Source organism: Struthio camelus, chromosome 4 (assembly GCF_040807025.1).
Source record: "Struthio camelus isolate bStrCam1 chromosome 4, bStrCam1.hap1, whole genome shotgun sequence".
Classification (NCBI taxonomy): domain Eukaryota; kingdom Metazoa; phylum Chordata; class Aves; order Struthioniformes; family Struthionidae; genus Struthio; species Struthio camelus.
In genome coordinates, this window is record NC_090945.1 from 87,113,626 (window position 1) to 87,132,692 (window position 19,067).

At 68.2% G+C, this 19,067-nt stretch overlaps 2 protein-coding genes and 1 long non-coding RNA gene across 8 annotated transcripts; 1 reads left to right on the top strand and 2 right to left on the bottom strand.

Annotated features, from left to right (window-relative positions):
• The first annotated feature begins 67 nt into the window (after window positions 1-67).
• Window positions 68-5,290, top strand: LOC138067266 (collectin-12-like). Of its 2 annotated transcripts, none has more exons than XM_068943936.1 (8): window positions 68-1,185; window positions 1,425-1,537; window positions 2,619-2,750; window positions 2,860-2,952; window positions 3,134-3,190; window positions 4,198-4,349; window positions 4,483-4,595; window positions 4,815-5,290. In XM_068943936.1, exons 1-8 carry the CDS (start codon window positions 1,067-1,069, stop codon window positions 4,975-4,977), a joined length of 942 nt encoding a protein of 313 aa, XP_068800037.1. In that variant the 5' UTR covers window positions 68-1,066; the 3' UTR covers window positions 4,978-5,290. The 2 variants fall into 2 exon arrangements, with proteins under 2 accessions (XP_068800037.1, XP_068800038.1); XM_068943937.1 differs by having other exon boundaries at window positions 298-1,185; window positions 2,643-2,750.
• Window positions 5,291-6,661: 1,371 nt separating this feature from the next.
• Window positions 6,662-7,779, bottom strand: LOC138067267 (uncharacterized). Of its 2 annotated transcripts, XR_011141155.1 has the most exons (3): window positions 7,539-7,779; window positions 7,209-7,436; window positions 6,662-7,073 (listed from the first exon to the last, which is right to left on the bottom strand). It is a non-coding gene; the product is annotated as an uncharacterized lncRNA (long non-coding RNA). The 2 variants fall into 2 exon arrangements; XR_011141154.1 differs by having other exon boundaries at window positions 6,662-7,436.
• A 768-nt stretch (window positions 7,780-8,547) lies between these two features.
• Window positions 8,548-13,400, bottom strand: LOC138067268 (C-type lectin domain family 4 member F-like). 4 transcript variants are annotated; one of them, XM_068943939.1, is made up of 7 exons: window positions 12,743-13,400; window positions 11,993-12,108; window positions 11,151-11,258; window positions 10,949-11,041; window positions 9,789-9,940; window positions 9,237-9,349; window positions 8,548-9,017 (listed from the first exon to the last, which is right to left on the bottom strand). In XM_068943939.1, exons 2-7 carry the CDS (start codon window positions 12,057-12,059, stop codon window positions 8,855-8,857), a joined length of 696 nt encoding a protein of 231 aa, XP_068800040.1. In that variant the 5' UTR covers window positions 12,060-12,108; window positions 12,743-13,400; the 3' UTR covers window positions 8,548-8,854. The 4 variants fall into 4 exon arrangements, with proteins under 4 accessions (XP_068800040.1, XP_068800042.1, XP_068800039.1 ...); XM_068943941.1 differs by lacking the exon at window positions 12,743-13,400 and adding an exon at window positions 12,222-12,609 and having other exon boundaries at window positions 8,548-8,970; XM_068943938.1 differs by lacking the exon at window positions 12,743-13,400 and adding an exon at window positions 12,222-12,590.
• Window positions 13,401-19,067: the final 5,667 nt, after the last annotated feature.

The following is a 19,067-nucleotide window of genomic DNA, read 5'->3' on the forward strand; positions in this document are numbered from 1 at the left end:
GTCAGCACGTCCTCCGGACCGTAAGCGCTTCTACGGGACGCGCTGCTTCCCCAGCGCCTTCTGCAACCGTCCCGTCTGTCAGCCTGAAGAAGAGGACCGCTGCTGGGAACCTCCATCGCCTCCTCTCGGGGAAACCCCAAAATCCTGACTCCTCTTGGGAGCTGGCCCTGCCCGGACGCCGGGTCCGGCCGCGACGGGTGCAGGGCGGCCCAAGACAGCGGCTGGGGCTTCGCCGCTCCCTCCCCGGCTGCCCGTCCGTCCCTGGCCCCTCGCCCCTAGCTCAGCTCTTCTGGCTGAGTTTAACGTTAGGCAGAAACTCGGGTGCTGGTTTTCTTTGCTGGGGTTTTCCTGGGCTGTCCCACGTTAGGGAAGGATGGAGCATCCCTGGAGGGCGAAGGGGGCAGTGAGCAGCGGCTCCTGTTTGCTGTGGGACGGCCGGTCAGAGGCTGGGGTGGGTTGCGTGGCCACCACGAAGTAAATCCGATGGGGACGGGCGGAAAGGGAGCAGCCAGGGAGATGGAGGAAGGTAAAGCAGAGGGGATGAAGCAGAGCCCTGACCATGTGTTGTGCATCTCAGTGGTTTGGGCACCTCTGGGTTGCCTGAAGCACTAAAAAATGGGAAATAAGGTGGCTGCCCTGAGCGGAGTATCTGGAAAAACGGCAAATGCGTTTATGAGCTTGTGGGCCAAGAGGAGATGGGAGGGTTGCGCGCCTTTGCCCCCGCGCTGCTCCGTGCCGCGCTCCGGGGCAGGGCGCGGGGCGCTGCTGGTGCCTGGGTGCCTTCACGCCACGGCGCGCTGACGCTCGGGTGATGCTCGTGGTACCTGCAACCACGTGAAGCTGGGGGCGGCCAGGTCTGGCCACGTGCTGACCGCGGGGCCCTGCTCGGTCCTGCTGCTGCTGCGGTGGCGCGGGTTGAACCAAAGCTGCTGAGCAGCTCATGCACTTGGGGTCAGCCCGGAGGACTCCTCAGACCCTTGATTTCGTGGTCATTAACAGAGCTTCCCCTTTGGCGTTTCTGCTTTCGGGGCCTGGCTGATGCGTGTTCCCCTTTCTGGAGACGTTCATGCGGGTTCACCAGCCGCAGGCAGCAGTAACTGCTGCCCCGGGGGGCCTGACGGAGCGGGTGGCTCCCGGGGCACCGCGGGCGCAGCAGGGCGCTGGGGCCGTGCCAGCCGAGCGCAGGTGCGCGCCCGAGGCCGCGGGAGCCGGGCGAGCGAGCAGCAGCAGCAGCAGACGACGGCTGCATCCGGCCACAGCGAGCTCTGTGGGCTCCGCTTGGGATAAGGCGGCCCCAGGCCGGCGGAGGGGGTGTGATATCGAAGGTGGTGGGATGGGCGGGCATCCGGTCAGCGCTCACGATCATTTCAGGGCAGTTTCATTTTCTTGGAGGACTAAATTATATTTGCCTGACACATGCAAAGGCTCCTAGGAGGAAGCAACCCACGGGGCTCCGCTTCGCAGCCGGGGAAGGCGATGGAGGAGCCAGATCTTTACGAGAACGTGGGAATGAAACAACCATTTTGTCTGCGTAAAGGTGAGCCCCGCTGACGGCGGGTGCCTCCGCCGGGGCCGGAGCTGGGGGCTGCCGGGCACTCGACGGTGCGGCCGGGAGCTCGATGCCACGGCTGGGCACTCGACGGCGCTGCCGGGCACTCGACGGCGCGGCCGGGCGCTCGACGGTGCAGCCGGGCGCTCGATGGCACTGCCCGGCGCTCGACGGTGCTGCCGGGCGCTCGATGCCGCGGCCGGGCGCTCGATGGCGCGGCCGGGAGCTCGATGGCACTGCCGGACGCTCGATGGCACTGCTGGACGCTCGATGGCACTGCCGGGCGCTCGATGGCACTGCTGGACGCTCGATGGCACTGCCGGGTGCTCGATGCTGCGGCTGGGCGCTCGATGGCACTGCCGGGCGCTCGACGGCGCGGCCGGGCGCTCGATGCTGCGGCCGGGCGCTCGACGGCACTGCCGGGCGCTCGATGGCACAGCCGGGTGCTCGATAACACGGCTGGGCGCTCGATGGCGCTGCCGGGCGCTCGACAGCACTGCCGGGCGCTCGATGCCACGGCCGGGTGCTTGATGCCGCGGCCGGGCACTCGACGGCACTGCCGGGCGCTCGACGGCGCGGCCCGGCGCTCGATGGCACTGCCAGGCGCTCGATGGCACTGCCGGGTGCTCGACGGCGCGGCCGGGCGCTCGATGCTGCGGCCGGGTGCTCGATGGCACTGCCGGGCGCTCGATGCCACGGCCGGGTGCTCGATGGCACTGCCGGGCGCTCGATGCCACGGCCGGGTGCTTGATGGCACTGCTGGGCGCTCGATGCCGCGGCCGGGCGCTCGATGGCACTGCCGGGCGCTCGACGGTGCGGCCCGGCGCTCGATGGCACTGCCGGGCGCTCGATGCCGTGGCCGGGCGCTCGATGGCACTGCTGGGCGCTCGATGCCGCAGCCGGGCGCTCGACGGCACTGCCGGGCGCTCGACGGTGCTGCCGGGTGCTCGATGCCGTGGCCGGGCGCTCGACGGCACTGCCGGGCGCTCGACGGCACTGCCGGGTGCTCGACGGCACTGCCGGGCGCTCGACGGTGCTGCCGGGCGCTCGACGGCGCGGCCCCGCTCAGGGCGCGTGGCGCTTCTCTCCGCAGCAGCGGCTCCCGGCTCGGCGGCGGCGTGGCGCCGGGCGCTGGGCACCGCGCTGGCCCTGGCCACCGTGCTGGCTCTGGGCGCCTCGCTGGCGGCCGTCGGCGCCCTCTGTAAGTGCGGCCCGTCGGGGCGCCCGGCCGGCCGCTGGGGGCCGGGCCGCGGGCAGGAGCCCGGGCCGAGCCGGGCGCCGCTCCGAGCCGCCGCCTCTGCCGCCCCCAGACGCGCGGGCCGAGCGGGAGCTGCGGGCGGCGCGGGCCGCGGCCGCCGGAGCCTCGGCGCTGCCCGGCTGCGCCCTCGACGCCGCCTCGCACGGTGAGTGCGGCCGGGCCGGGCCGGGCCGGGGGCGGCGGGGGGCGGCGGGCGGCGGGGGGCGGCGGGGGCGGGGGCGGGGGCGGCGGGGGGCGGCGGGGGGCGGCGGGGGCGGGGGCGGGGGCGGGGGCGGCGGGGGGCGGCGGCTGCTGCGCGGCCTGAGCCCGGCCCGCTCTGCGCCCAGGGCCGCGGGGCGGCGGCGCCGCGCCGGGCGGAGCGCCGAGCTGCGCGGACCGGCTGGGTAAGGGCGGGCGGCCGGGCCCGTCCCGTCCCCCCGCTCCCCTCCCGCCCAGTCCCGTCCCCTCCCGTCCCCTCCCGTCCCGTCCCGGCAGCCGCCACGGCGCCGGCGCCCAGCGGCGGCCCCCGGGGGCCCGGGCCCGGGGCCCTCGGCCGGGACGGGGCGGGAGGGGAGCGGGAGAGTCGGGATAGGACGGGACGGGGGGGGCGGGAGGGCAGCGGGGGGACGGGACGGGAGGGGAGGGGACGGGACGGGCGGGAGGGGAGCGGCGGGACGGGACGAGAGGGGACGGGACGGGAGGGGAGGGGAGGGGAGAGGGGGGACGGGAGGGGACGGGAGGGGACGGGAGAGGACAGGCCGGGCCGGGCCGAGACGGGTCAGGGAGCGGGGGGGCCGGGACGGGCCGGGAAGAGACGGGAGGGGTACAGAAAAGTCGGGACGAGGCACGTCGGGCCGGGAGGGGACGGGACGGGACGGGACGGGACAGGCCGGGCGGGAGGGGAGAAGACGGTCCGGGACGGACCCGGCCGGGAGGGGGCGGGAGGGGAGCGGGGGGGTCGGGACGGGACGAGACGGGGCGGGACGGGAGGGGACTGGAGGGGATCGAGGTGGGAGGGGACGAGAGGGGCCGGGCCGGGGAGCGGGGAGGTCGGGAGGGAAACAGAGAGGTCGGGACGAGGCGGGTCGGGACAGGAGGGGATGGGACGGGCTGGGAGGGCAGCGGGGGGGGGTCGGGTCGGGATGGGACGGGAGGAGATGGGAGGGGAGCAGGGGGGTCGGGACGGGCCGTGCTGGGACGAGACGGGAGGGGAGCGGGAGGAGACGGGAGGGGAGCAGGGGGGTCGAGCTGGACCGGGATGGAGCAGGAGGAGATGGGAGAGGAGGGGTCGGGAAGGGACCGTGCGGGGACCCTGCACCCTGCACCCGCCGGCGGCAGCGAGGCCCCGAGGCCCTTGCCTGCCGCGCTGCAGGATGAGCCCGCGCTTCCGACCAGAGCCTGCTCTTCCCAGGGCGATTGGTGCAGCGTCTTTCCAACGGCTGGAAGTACCACGACGGGAAGATCTACTATTTTTCCAGCGACCTCAAGTCCTGGCAAGACGCAGAGGATTTCTGTGTGTCAGAGCAATCTCACCTGACCTCCGTCACCAGCCGGGAGCAGCAGGTGGGGGCGTGGGGACATGCAGCCCGTTATCCTGCTTTCCTGCCTTGCAAAGCCTGCCCAGCCCCAGCAGTGCCCCGCCGCGCCTGCAAATCCCTCTGCCCGCAGCGCTCCCGCTCTCCATCGTGTCTTCTAGGAATACCTCGTCAGGAACGCGGGGGATAAAGGGCACTGGATTGGCCTGACGGACCTGGGCACCGAAGGCACCTGGCGCTGGGTGGACGGCACGGAGTACAGGCAAAACATGAGGTGAGCGGGGGCCGGGGGGCAGCGCGGGCCCGGGCGAGCCGCGGGCCGTGCGGGGCAGCGGCCGGCTCTGCCACGGTGCCGGGGCCGGCCGAGGGCGGCGGGCGGGTGGGACGGGGCGGGCACAGCGCGGCGGCTCTCGTCCCTCGGCCGGGCCGGGGGCGACGCGGCCGAGCCGAGCCCAGCGTGCGGGCAGCCTCCTCTGAGCTCCGGCCCCGGCAGTTTCTGGGCACCACAACAGCCGGACAACTGGGATGATGGATCCGGATCGGGAGAGGACTGCGCCCACCTGCAGCCAGAGGACTCCAACCTGTGGAACGACAAGAGCTGCAGCACGCCGCTGCACTGGATCTGCGAGAAGCGCTTGGATGTGGCCGGGCTGTGATGGGGCGACCCCGGCCCCGGCCCCGGCCCGGTCCCCACCGAGCGCAGCCCGGCCGCGGCCTCGGGCGCCCGCTCAGCCCGGCGCAAGGCAAAATCACCTTGGTGCGAGGCGAGAACGAGCCCGGTGGGAAGAGCCCGAGGCCAGACGGAAAGGCGGTGGCCGAAGCGCCGGCGTGTGCCAGGGCGCGCAGGGCCGTGGCCCCACCGCGGCGGGACGGTTGGGCTGCTGCGCTCCGCCGGGACCGTGGCTCCCCCGTCGCCGCCCGGCAAAGCCGCGCCGACACCGCCCAGTGAAATACATAACCTGCACGCCTCGGGGCGCGTGGCTGCGTGTGCTTTCTAAGAGGGGCTTGGGGAGGCCCCCGCGGCGACGCCGCTGGGCGCAGAGATGCTGCGCGCGGTGCGTTGCCTCCTCGCAGTAGGTTGCAACCCCTCTTTGTGCAGCTTCACGCCAGCGTCGCCTCTTGCAAAGCTGCCCGCGCCGCTCGCGTCCGGTTTGATGGGGGATATTTCGGGGTGGCAAAGTAGAGCTGGAGTGGCAGATGTGCTCCGGCATGCTCTGGCACACGTGTGGGCTGCGGGTGCCGGAGCCGCCCCGCTGCTGCCCCTCGCAACCTCAGCAGCAAAGCGGAATAGCGTGGGGGTCATCGCTGCGCATCAGCGGCGCTGGGGGGGCAGCCGCCCCGAAGGACCGTCCCCGTGCTTCGTCGCAGGGTGTGCAGGGCCGCGGCTCGCCGGCCGTGCGCCGCGGACGTCCTACCCGCCTCCGCGGCGGGTGCTCGGACGCCTGGGCCCTCCCCTGCGGGGCTGCGGCGGCAGCGGGCACCCGACGGGGGCCGCGCACCCAGGGCTGCCGGAGGTCTCCGAGGAGGCGGCAGCTGCCGGCCGCGTCCTGCCGCAGCCACCTCCTCGGTCTCGGCTTGGGATGAGGCAGCCCCCGCCTGCACGGGGGACGGCCGTGTGGCTGCCGAACATGCAGCCTTGCCAGCAGTTTCCTTCTCTGACGGTCACCCGCCGGCTCCAAAGGTGCCAAGAAAGGGTGCCGAGCCGGCGAGCGGGGGCCCCGCGGCGGCATCCGGCCGCGGCCAGCTCCGTGCGCCCACGTGGCGAAAAGACACGCCAGGCTGGAGCAGTATCGAAGGTGGTGGGACGGGTGGGCATCCGGTTAACGCAATCACTTCAGAGCAGTTTCCTTCTCTTGGAGGACTAAATTAAACTCAAGCACCGTGTGCAAACGCTCCTAGAAGGGAGCTGCTCGCGGGGCTCCGCTCAGCATCCGGGGAAGGTGACGGGGGCAGAGCCCGTGCGCCGAGGTGCCCCGGGCTCCCGCTCTGCAACACCCGGGTCAGTCCAAGCCCGGAGCTGGGCCTTGCCAGGCTGTCCTTGCTGGAGCAGCTCCCCCACAGCCCTGGGTCACCAGCTGCCGCTGTCCTCGTCGGGGACCTTCCCACGGGACGCCCCGCCGTGGGGGTCCTGCCCTGCCGCCCGTGGGGGATGGAGGACGGTGCTGTGCGAGGTGGCGCCGCCAAGCACGACGGACCCCGCGCTCCCGGCAGCGCTGGGGGGTGCTGGGACCCGCCGGCGGCCCCGGCCCTCGCCGAGCCCTTTGAGAGTAGCTCAGCAGCGGCAGGTGGAGGGAATCATGGTCTGGGGTGAGATCACGCACCAGAACAGACATAGGAATATCGAGGCACCTGCCTGGGTTTCTAATACAGAACATCCTCGGTGTTGAGCCCCCCGCAGGTGAAGACAGCTTGTGTCCTAAGGCTCCCACACTTGTGTCCCCGCCAGCGAGCTCTTTGTTTTTAATGGAGAAGCCCTGTTAAACTGCATTGCACAGCGTAACTGTCTGCTGCTATCTTCTGCTTTGAATCGGCAGCACTTGCTTTCCCCGAAAGGTTCCTAAGGCATAGCTGCTGCAAGGCATAGCGCAAGGAATGGTCTCCACACCTGTTCCCTCACTGGGCAGCATGAGCAGGAGGGAAAGTCTTCCAAAAGGGCAAGAAGGAGGAGCCAGGAAACTACAGGCCTGTCAGCCTCACCTCCAGCCCTGGAAAGGTGATGGAACAGCTCCTCCTGAAGGTCCTCACTAAGCATCTGGAGGACAAGAAGGTGATCAGGAGTAGTCAGCATGGATTCACCAAAGGGAAATCATGCTTGACCAAGCTGATAGCCTTCTATGATGGGACAACAGGCTGGAGAGATGAAGGGAGAGTAGTGGATGTTGTCTACCTGGACTTCAGCAAGGCTTTTGACACTGTCTCCCATCACATCCTCCTAGGTAAGCTCAGGAAGTGTGGGTTAGATGAGTGGACAGTGGGGTGGATGGAGAACTGGCTGGATGGCTGAGCTCAGAGGGTTGTGGTCAGTGGCGCAGAGTCTAGTTGGAGGCCTGTGGCTAGTGGTGTCCCCCAGGGGTCAGTCCTGGGCCCAGTCTTGTTCAATATATTCATCAATGACCTGGAGGAAGGGACAGAGTGCACCCTCAGCAAGTTTGCTGATGAGACTAAACTGGGGGGAGTGGCTGACACACCAGAAGACTGTGCTGCCATTCAGAGGGACGTGGACAGGCTGGAGAGGTGGGTGGAGAGGAACCTCATGGAGTTCATCCAAGGCAAGTGCAGGGTCCTGCACCTGGGGAGGAAGAACCCCCTGCACCAGGACAGGCTGGGGGTTGACCTGCTGGAAAGCAGCTCTGCAGAGAAGGACCTGGGAGTCCTGGTGGACAAGTTAAACACGAGCCAGCAGTGTGGCCTTGTGGCCAAGAAGGCCAATGGTCTCCTGGGGTGCATTAGGCAGAGTGTTGCCAGCAGGTGGAGGGAGGTGATCCTGCCCCTCTCCTCAGCCCTGGGGAGGCCTCACCTGGAGTACTGGGTCCAGTTCTGGGCTCCCCAGTGCAAGAGAGACATGGCACTCCTGGAGAGAGTCCAGCGGAGGGCTACCAAGATGATTAGAGGGCTGGAGCACCTCTCCTAGGAAGAAAGACTGCAAGAGCTGGGCCTGTTCAGCCTGGAGAAGAGAAGATTGAGAGGGGATCTCATCAACGTGTACAAGTATCTGAAGGGGGAGTGTCAAGAGGATGAGGCCAGCCTCTTCTCCGTGGTGCCCAGCAACAGGACAAGAGGCAATGGGCAGAAACTGAACCACAGGAAATTCCATCTAAAGCTGAGAAAAAACTTCTTCGCTGTGAGGGTGTCAGAGCATTGGACCAGGTTGCCCAGAGAGGTGGTGGAGTCTCCTTCCCTGGAGATATTCAAAACCCGCCTGGACGTGATCCGGGGCGATATGCTCTAGGTGACCCTGCTTGAGCAGGGAGGTTGGACGAGATGATCTCCAGAGGTCCCTTCCAACCTAAACCATTCTGTGATTCTGCGAATATCCCCCGTCAAACCGGACGCGAGCGGCGCGGGCGGCTTTGCAAGAGGCGACGCTGGCGTGAAGCTGCACAAAGAGGGGTTGCAACCTACTGCGAGGAGGCAACGCACCGCGCGCAGCATCTCTGCGCCCAGCGGCGTCGCCGCGGGGGCCTCCCCAAGCCCCTCTTAGAAAGCACACGCAGCCACGCGCCCCGAGGCGTGCAGGTTATGTATTTCACTGGGCGGTGTCGGCGCGGCTTTGCCGGGCGGCGACGGGGGAGCCACGGTCCCGGCGGAGCGCAGCAGCCCAACCGTCCCACCGCGGTGGGGCCACGGCCCTGCGTGCCCTGGCACACGCCGGCGCTTCGGCCACCGCCTTTCCGTCTGGCCTCGGGCTCTTCCCACCGGGCTCGTTCTCGCCTCGCACCAAGGTGATTTTGCCTTGCGCTGGGCTGAGCGGGCGCCCGAGGCCGCGGCCGGGCTGCGCTCGGTGGGGACCGGGCCGGGGCCGGGGTCGCCCCATCACAGCCCGGCCACATCCAAGCGCTTCTCGCAGATCCACGCGAAGGTGAAGTTGCAGTTATGGTCATTCCAGAGGCCGTTTCCCACCGGGTGTATCTGAGCGCACTCTTCTCTGCCTAACGGCCCGTAATCCCAGTTGTCCGGCTGCTGTGGTGCCCAGAAACTGCCGGGGCCGGAGCTCAGAGGAGGCTGCCCGCACGCTGGGCTCGGCTCGGCCGCGTCGCCCCCGGCCCGGCCGAGGGACGAGAGCCGCCGCGCTGTGCCCGCCCCGTCCCACCCGCCCGCCGCCCTCGGCTGGCCCCGGCGCCGTGGCAGAGCCGGCCGCTGCCCCGCACGGCCCGCGGCTCGCCCGGGCCCGCGCTGCCCCCCGGCCCCCGCTCACCTCATGTTTTGCCTGTACTCCGTGCCGTCCACCCAGCGCCAGGTGCCTTCGGTGCCCAGGTCCGTCAGGCCGATCCAGTAAAACGTTTTCCCTGCCTCCCTGGCGAGGTATTCCTAGAAGACACGACGGAGAGCGGGAGCGCTGCGGGCAGAGGGATTTGCAGGTGCAGCCGGCGGCGCTGGGCCGGGTGGTTTGCGGGGCTGGAGGGTGGCGCTGAGCAGCAGGGCCGGGGAGGGCTCCCACGGGGACCCGAGGCGGCAGGGCAGCCCCAAGCAGGGCCTGGGCACCAGTCCAGGCCCCCCAAACTGCTTTCCTGAGGATGCTGATAACACTTGAGCAGAAGCGAGACAAGCCTGAGCCCTGCAGCCCCGTTTCCCCACCTCCAAACGGGGATCCGGGGTCTCTTCCAGCCACAGCTGGGCACAGCCAGGGCGGCCGAATGGCTGCAGGTGCCAGTCGGGGCTTTGGGGGTCACACCCCCGAGAGCCGATCCTCAGCCCCAACGGGGCCACGACCCGGGGTAGCAGCAGGGCCTCTGCCCCACGCCCCCACCTGCTCTTCCAAACTGGTGACGGAGGTCAGGTGAGATTGCTTTGACACACAGAAATCCTCTGCGTCTTGCCAGGACTTGCGGTCGCTGGAAAAATAGTAGATCTTCCCGTCGTGGTACCTCCAGCCGATGGAAAGACGCTGCACCAATCGCCCTGGGAAGAGCAGGCTCTGGTCGGAAGCGCGGGCTCATCCTGCAGCGCGGCAGGCAAGGGCCTCGGGGCCTCGCTGCCGCCGGCGGGTGCAGGGTGCAGGGTCCCCGCACGGTCCCTTCCCGACCCCTCCTCTCCCGTCTCCTCCCGCCCCATCCCCTCCAGGCCCGACCTGCCTCGTCCCGACCCCCCTGCTCCCCTCCCATCTCCTCCCGCTCCCGTCCCATCCTGACCCCCTCGCTCCCCTCCCATCTCTTCCCATCTCATCCCACCCGTTTCGGCTCGACCCCCCCCCCCGCTCCCCTCCCGGCCCGGCCCCTCTCGTCCCCTCCCGCCTCGCTCCGGGCCAGTGCCGACCTCCTCGCTTTGCTCCCGTCCCCTCCCGTCCCATCCCGACCCGACCCCTCCGGTCCCGACCCCCCTCCCTCCCCTCCCGCCCCCCCGTCCCCTCCCCTCCAGTCCCCTCCCGTCTCCTCCCGACCCCCCCGCTGCCCTCCCCTCCCGCCCCCCCCGTCCCCTCCCCTCCCATCCCGACCCCCCGCTCCCCTCCCGCCCGTCCCGTCCCGTCCCGTCCCGTCCCGTCCCCTCCCGCCCGCCCGCCCCGTCCCGCCCCGTCCCGGTCGAGGGCCCCGGGCCCGGGCCCCCGGGGGCCGCCGCTGGGCGCCGGCGCCGTGGCGGCTGCCGGGACGGGACGGGAGGGGACGGGAGGGGACGGGACTGGGCGGGAGGGGAGCCGGGGGACGGGACGGGAGGGGACGGGAGGGGACGGGACTGGGCGGGAGGGGAGCGGGGGGACGGGACGGGCCCGGCCGCCCGCCCTTACCCAGCCGGTCCGCGCAGCTCGGCGCTCCGCCCGGCGCGGCGCCGCCGCCCCGCGGCCCTGGGCGCAGAGCGGGCCGGGCTCAGGCCGCGCAGCAGCCGCCGCCCCCCGCCGCCCCCGCCCCCGCCCCCGCCGCCCGCCGCCCGCCGCCCCCCGCCGCCCCCGGCCCGGCCCGGCCCGGCCGCACTCACCGTGCGAGGCGGCGTCGAGGGCGCAGCCGGGCAGCGCCGAGGCTCCGGCGGCCGCGGCCCGCGCCGCCCGCAGCTCCCGCTCGGCCCGCGCGTCTGGGGGCGGCAGAGGCGGCGGCTCGGAGCGGCGCCCGGCTCGGCCCGGGCTCCTGCCCGCGGCCCGGCCCCCAGCGGCCGGCCGGGCGCCCCGACGGGCCGCACTTACAGAGGGCGCCGACGGCCGCCAGCGAGGCGCCCAGAGCCAGCACGGTGGCCAGGGCCAGCGCGGTGCCCAGCGCCCGGCGCCACGCCGCCGCCGAGCCGGGAGCCGCCGCTGCGGAGAGAAGCGCCACGCGCCCTGAGCGGGGCCGCGCCGTCGAGCGCCCGGCAGTGCCGTCGAGCGCCCGGCAGTGCCGTCGAGCGCCCGGCCGCGGCATCGAGCGCCCAGCAGTGCCATCGAGCGCCCGGCAGTGCCGTCGAGCACCCGGCAGTGCCATCGAGCGCCCGGCCACGGCATCGAGCGCCCGGCAGTGCCGTCGAGCGCCCGGCCACGCCGTCGAGCGCCCGGCAGTGCCGTCGAGCGCCCGGCCGTGGCATCGAGCGCCCGGCCGTGGCATCGAGCGCCCGGCAGCACCGTCGAGCGCCCGGCCGCACCATCGAGTGCCCGGCAGTGCCATCGAGCACCCGGCAGTGCCATCGAGCGCCGGGCAGTGCCATCGAGCACCCGGCAGCACCGTCGAGCGCCGGGCAGTGCCATCGAGCTCCCAGCCATGGCATCGAGCGCCCGGCCGTGCCGTCGAGCGCCCGGCAGCGCCATCAAGCACCTGGCTGTACCGTCGAGTGCCCGGCAGTGCCATCAAGTGCCCAGCCGTGGCATCGAGCGCCTGGCCACACCGTTGAGTGCCCGGCAGTGCTGTCGAGCGCCCGGCAGCACCGTCGAGTGCCCAGCCATGCCATCGAGCGCCCGGCAGCGCCGTCGATTCAGGACAGGGAAGGCCGAGCCCCGCTGCCGGCACTCGCCCACCCAACCCGGCCCCGGCGGAGGGACCCACCATCAGCAGGGCTTACCTACAGAGAAACTACGAGGGTATTTAATCTTCAGGCTCTCGTAAAGGTCTTGCCCCTCCGCTGCCATCCCTAGACGTGGAGCTGAGCCTCACAAGCTGCTTCCGTCATGGACCTTTCTGCATGTGGTGAGGGAGAACGCCTGAAATATCTCAAAAGGGAACTTGGCAGCTGGGGCTTTTGCTGGCTCATGAGTGGCAGCTCATGCCCTCAGTGACACTGATGCACTCACCCATATTTCCCCTCTCCGCACCCCGGAGGAGCTATTTCAGGAGCAAACCCCCCTGCCTGGCTCTGGGCTGCAGCCTGTTCTACTGCCCGATGTGCTTGGCCGCTCCCCGGGTCTCCCCCCAGCTGCAGCCCCTTGTCCTCCAGACAAGAAGAGCTCCTCGGTCTCCTCAGGATCATTTCCCTCACAGTCGGTTGTGCAACGTGAGATGTGCAAGGGCCAAACCACAGCCACTGGGTGCTGCTGGCACTGGGTGGTGGGGAGCCCCGTGCCACAGCTGTGGGACACAGCCATAGGGTGCAGGAAATGATTGCAACAAAACTCAAAGTGAAGCCTTGGGCAGGAAAAAATTGCTGCAAACATGAACCTTTCTGCTTGCACATGCTCCCACATCCTCACAAGCACCACAGCCTCTGCACATCCTGCCACTGGTGTGAAACAAAGGGCACGGGGTTGGCTGCCTAGTCCGCACTGCCTCTCCACTTCTGCCTGACTGCCAATGGAAAAATGAGTTTTAAACAGACCTTTCATACCCCTCAGGAGCCAGCAGCTTCTCTGGGGGATCCTTTGTCACCTCTTGTCTTCTTCAGCAGCCATAAACCTGAAGCCAAGCTGTTGCTGTTGCCCGTATTTCCTAATTCAGGGTATCTTTCTCCATCCCACCAGGTTCCCAGTTGGGAGCGCAAGGAAGATAATGGCCGGACGACGTCTTTGGCCCTGTTTTGGCCTGGCTGGTTTCAAAGCACAGGTCTGCTGACAAGCTGTCAGGGCTCTGCCAGAGCAGAGCCCCTGGGGCTGGGTGCAAAGGCGCCCTTGTCACTGGTGCAAGCAGGAGCCCCAACATCATCTTAGCAGCATCCACATCCCCGATGTGAGCAGGATCCACACACCTGGTGTGAGCAGGAGGAACCCTGTCCCCAGTGTGAGCAGGATCCCCGTCCCCAGGGTGAGCAGGATCCCTGTCCCCAGGGTGAGCAGGATCCCCATCTCCAGGATAAGCAGGATCCCCATCCCTGCTGTGAGCAGGATCCCCATCTCCAGGATGAGCAGGATCCCCGTCCCTGCTGTGAGCAGGATCCCCATCTCCAGGATGAGCAGGATCCCCGTCCCTGCTGTGAGCTGCTTGGCTGCTGTTAGCCCACAGCCCCTTCCCGTAACTCTCCCACCACGTACTTCCTCCGGCTACTTTTTCAGGCGCCTGTTTCTGGTCATGCTGCCACATGCAGGCCCGTCTTCATGTTCCTGCTGCAAATATCTGCAAAGGAAGAGAGGGGAGGGGAGGAACGTGCAGGGCAGGATTGCTCGGGCCCTGGCTGTGGGGCACGTGCGATGGCTGACCAAGCGCTGTCAGACGGGTCCTGCCACCACACAGCCCCTGCCCTGTCCCTGTCAGGACACGAGGGTCTATTGTCCTCGTTCGGCACACGGGGATCCTACTGCCCGGGGCCGGGGCTGGGGGCCGGTGCCCGCTGCGGGGGAGCAGTGCTGGCCTGGCGAGGGCTTCGGGGCAGCGCAGGCAGGGCAGGACTTTCTCACAGCCCCACCTTCGGGAAGGGCTGCAGGCGACATGGGTCCAGCGAGTCGGTACGCCTGGGCAAAGGTGGGTGCACCCTTCAGGGAACCCCGCTGGGGCAACGTGCTCGCTCGCCTCCCTGCGCCTTTGCAATGGCTTTTCCCCTTGCTTGCTGGGGCACACGCCCGCAGCAAGCGGTGGTTTGCAAACCCTGAACGTCTCTCCTTGGGTTTGTTGGATGCATAAGGCCTGGGCATTGCAGCCCATGGGAGGGAACAGGCTCCCCTGTGCCAAATCCTGCCCTTCCCAGGCTCTGCTCAGCCCTTGTCAGGGCTTCCTCGGCCGCGCTCCCCCCTTGCTGCGGGAACCCGTTTGCAAGCTGTGAGGCAGAAGTGCCGGAGCCCCCGGATTTAGCTGCAGAGCAGGACAGAGCTCCTCAGGCCCCCGGTCACCGGCACTTGAGCACGCTAAAAAAGTAAAGACAGGAGGGAAAAAAGCACCTGCCTCCCCCCGATGACTCCCTGCAAAGGACTGAAGCTCAGCGCACGTCGAGCCCTGCCAGAGCGCCGGCTCGGCGCGGCTCTGCAGGCGGACGGGGGCTGGCCGGGGTGCTTGTCCCCCACGTCCTCGGAGGGGTTGTGGCGCCGAGCGGAGCCCCGCGCGCTGCTCCCTCCTCGGAGCGCTTGCGCACGGTGCTTGCGCTCAGTTCACCGTGCCACGGAAACGATCGGGGCCGAAACCGGATCGCTTGGCACCGCTGGGGAAACTGAGGCACGGGCGCTGCCGTTGCATCCTTGCGCCGAGCGGCCCCATTGCGCTGTTGCGAGCGGCAGCTGGCAATTCGGAGCATGGATTTGGGGGGCTTTCTCTAGTGGGAGAAAAAATCAGAAGCTCACCATGAGTGTATTTTATAGCAAAATCGCTTTTTGCTCGAAATGATTAATTTTACCGCAGCATTAGCAACTGGAAAGAAACCCTCTTGTCTAAGATTGAGTCCAGTTTCATTTTTGTTCCAAAATATATCTCAGATCAAATTTTTTTGTTTTCATCCTCAGGCTTGAAAATCTGTATAGGAACCTTAGAAAAGGCCAACTGGACAAATTGCTCTGCATTTCACAGCAGCGAGCACATGTGTCTAGTTGAGAACACGTGTGCCCAGCTGGGAACACACATGTCTGGCTGGGAACACGTGTGTCTGGCTGGGAACACACATGTCTGGCTGGGAACACGTGTCTGGCTGGGAACACATGTCTGGCTGGGAACATGTGTGTCTGGCTGGGAGCACACATGTCTGGCTGGGAGCACACATGTCTGGCTGGGAACACGTGTGTCTGGCTGGGAGCACACATGTCTGGCTGGAAACACACATGTCTGGCTGGAAATGTGTGTCTGGCTGGGAATGTGCAAGTCTGGCTGGGAGCACATGTGTCCAGCTGGGAGCACACATGTCCAGCTGGAAATGTGTGTATCTGGCTGGGAGCACATGTGTTTTGTTGGGAACATGTGTGTCTGGCAGGGAACATATGTGTCCAGCTGGGAACACATATGTCCAGCTGGAAACATGTGTGTGTGTCTGCCCAGGAGCACATGTGTCCGGCTGGGAACACGCATGTCTGGCTGGGAACACGCGTGTCCGGCTGGGAACATGCGTGTCCGGCTGGGAACACGCGTGTCCGGCTGGCGTTCCAAGGGGAAGGGACATGCAGCGGCAGCGCGGCAGGACGCCTGGGTCCTCGCCCACCTGCCTGCGTGACCCTGTTGCCATCCCCAGAGCGCAAAGCCATGTGGCCTCGCCGCCTTCGCGGGAGCCCTCACTCTGGAAGCACCCAGAGGAGCTATTTCAGCATTTCTGAGGTTTTTTTTTTTTTCCGGTCATTTTCCTTCCAGCCCAAGCCATTGTTGCGTTTGACACTGACTCTGGAAATAGCTTCAAACACGCAGAGTTTGCATTTCTCTGGCTCCAGAAGAGCTTCCGCGGCTCCGCCTGCTCGCCGTGGATTCAGCCCCTTTCCCGCTGGGCCGCCGCGGGGTGGGCAGCGGGGGCACCCGGGAACGCCCCGCGAGGGATGCTCGCGTCCTCGCCGCCGGCCGCCTCCCCAGCCCCGACCTGGCTCGCGCTCTGCCTCCGCGCATCTGCTCGTCCGCTCGCAGGCCAGCCCAGGGCGGCCGGCGGCCCCGCGGCAGCATCCCCCCGGGCTGCGCGAAGGGCCGCGGCTCCGCGGGCAGGGGAGCGCTCGGGGGTGAGGCTGCTTGAAGGAGTCCCTGCCCTGCGAGCCCGCCCGCCGGGCTTCGCTCTTGCACGCGCCGAAGAAAAACGCTGGCTCAGTCCCGATTTCTCCTCTCGGTGGGGGCTGCAGCATCCCTGGCTGCAGGGAAGCCCTGTCCGCTCGCCGGGGCGTCGGGCACGAGCCCCATCTCGGCGGCGCTGGGGCATCGCAGCAGCTCCTCCGCTGCCCCCCTCCTGCCTCCAGGCCCCCTCTCCGGCCCCGGTTTCCATCCGGGATTTATCTGATAGCCAGGAGCTCCTCCGACCCCAGAAAAATGCACATCCCTTTTATCGCTTGCTGCGCTCGCCCACGCTCGTCCTCGCGGGACGGTAGCTCTGTCCAGGACTGCGCATCTTGCAGCGTGTGCTCCTTTTCCCTTTAGTCCTGGCTTTGCAGGAGGAAGGACCGGCTTCCCGGGAAGGGAGGCAGCAGCACCCCAACGGAGGGCCGTCTCCAGAGCTCGGCCAGCTCCAGAAAGGTGTCAGTGAAGCTGTTGCCCTCTCTTTCCTCTTCTCCAGTAGCTGAGGTGTGCAAGGGTCCTGCTGCCGGGCAGGCAGGCCAGGGTGCGTGCACACGTGTCTGCGTGCACGCGTGTGCGGGCCCATGCATGTGCCCGTGCACGTTTGCCCAGGGCCACGTGTGCATGCTTGCACGTGCACCGCGGTGCAGCCCCAGCTGCTCTGGGACGGAGTCGGTTCTCCGAAGCAGCAGGATAAGTCCCTCCCGCCGCTGCCAGCCTTCCCAGTTGTGTGTGTTTGGGGTAAATTGTGCTTCCCGAAATCACCAGTCGCACAGCGCCCGGGCATCCGAGCTGGTCGGGCGCCAGCCCCGCGGCAGCTCACTGCCGCCCGCCGCGCCGGCGGGGTGCTGCCGCAGAGCTCGCCTGCAGGGCCCAGATGAAACGAATCTGCCACTTCTGATGAATAAATCATCCAGCTTAGCCCCGGGATGCAAGACAAGACTGAAGGGACGGGGACCGAGCCAGCAGCCCACAGGGTTTCTGCACCGGGAGAGCCACCAGCCCTTAAGCAGGCAGCGCGTTTTTACGGCCCCTTTGGAGACCTGCCCCGTCCCTGGGGACCCGCTGGGGCTGGGGGTGGCACCTACCCAGGAAGGTGAGCAGGGCTGGGTGCGGGCACTGGACAAGCCTAGCGCACCCCACGTTTTTGGCCCGTGCCAGCAGCCTCTGTGCAGGCAACATCTGGCACAGCTGGGGACAGCGCAGCCGGAGGCTGCGGGACGCCCTTTCCCGGGGTGGGAGCTCGCCGAAACCTCCGGGGCAGGAGGGGACTGTGCAGACAGGCCGGGCTGCAGCTCCGAACCCCGAACCCCAGAGGCGGTGGGGCAGTGCTGGGGAGGCAGCGGGTGCAGGGGAGCCCCTGGTTTGCACTAGCTCCCCTGCGAGGGGGACGCGGCTAATGTTCAGCGCCTCTCTTGGACACGGTAAAGGGGACTACGAGAGAGGCAGGCAAACCGGAGCGTGCAATACGGAGCAACGCCGGCTTCTGCCATAGCGGGTAACTGCAGAAAGGGAAGGGAAGGGGAGCCCTGGGGAGCTGGGGGAGGCTGGAGGAGGCAGGACTGCGCTGCCGACCCTGAGCCACACGGCAGGAGCAAGCGAGAGCCATTGCGTGAGGTTGGAGAAGCTGCAGATTTGGGGCAGGCAGTAACGGAGAGGTCACATCCCAAAGCACCAGCTCGAGGCCCTCTTGGGAGGACGGCTGGAGAGGAAAGTTTTCAGTTTGACATTTCTGACATTACTTAAGCATCTCAAAGCCCTGAAAGGAGCAGTCCAAAACTCAAAAGCCAGCAGGCGCCTCGCCGGCTCTCGCTGCGCCACGGGGTGCCTAAGCTCAAAGGGAGAGCAAAGCCGTGCAGCCCCAGCATGGCTCAAAGCGGCGCTTCAGGAGGCACCGCGGGGAAAAGGTCAGTGTCCCGGGGGAAGAGCGTGCCTGGAGGAGCAGCGATGCCATAAATCCCAAAGGGATCATTGCAAACAGGAAGCAAATTTGCAGAGCGCAAAGGATGCCCAAAACGGAAGAAGAAAGTCTTCTTCTGGGACCGCGACGCTGGCTAGCGGCTCCGGGTCTGCGATGACTTGCTCGGGGCACTGCAGCGTGCACTCCTCGCCGACCCACGGGGGTGCCCCGTCACGCCGGGGCGGGCACATCGCTGCGCTGGCTCCAGGCACCGGCGTTATTTGTAGCACGCCGCCATTTCCACTGCCCCCACCACCGCGTGGCCCTCGTCGGGGGTCTCGTCTCCATCTCAGCTCCTTCCTGGGGGCCGGGAGTGCCTGAGCATCCGTTGCCCCTAGCATCCTCATCCTGCCCGGGGCGCGTGCAAGGGACGGAGGGCCCAGGAGATCCCAGGCTGCTGCCCTGCCAGGCCAGGTGCCAGGCCCCAGGGACGGGGCTCTGTCCTGCTCCCCCGGCCAGGCGCGAGGTGCGGGATGCTGGCAGGTCCCTGCCCTCCCCAGCCGGGCTGTGCACGTGGCCCCACGGATGCTGCAGCAGGGGCCGGGGGTGCTGCCCCCTCCTACAGCCTCAGAGAGATTTCTGCCAGAGATAGAAGGGGCTTTGCACCGAAGCACGGACCCCTGTCCCCATCCCGTACCCGGCGGTGACAGCAGCACACCGCCTGGAGCGTGTGTCAAGCCCCCTCTGCGGCTCTGCCCAGGCAGCAGCCAGCAAGGGAGGACCAGCCACCCCCTCCGAAGTCCCCGGCACGGTCACAGCGCTCGGCCGTCACGAGGCGGAGGAGAGCGGCACGCGCCCGGCCAGGCCAGCTGTGGGCTCAGCTGCGCGCCCGGGGCCGAGCAGCAACGCCCCCGCCGCAGCCCCCGGCCCGGCGTGCGCCCCCGGCCCCCTGCAAGCCGCCAGCTGCTGGCCGCGGCGCTGGGGGGGGCCGGCAGCGAGGGCTGCGGCGGCCCGGGGGCTCCCGCACTGCGTCACGATTGTGTTAGTGCCGGGGCCGGGCAGCCGCAACCAGGGCGTTTGTGGCTCCGTTTGTCCGCCAGCGTGGGTGTTGTCGCTCTCCATTCCCTCCGAGTCGCCTGCTCTCTTCCTT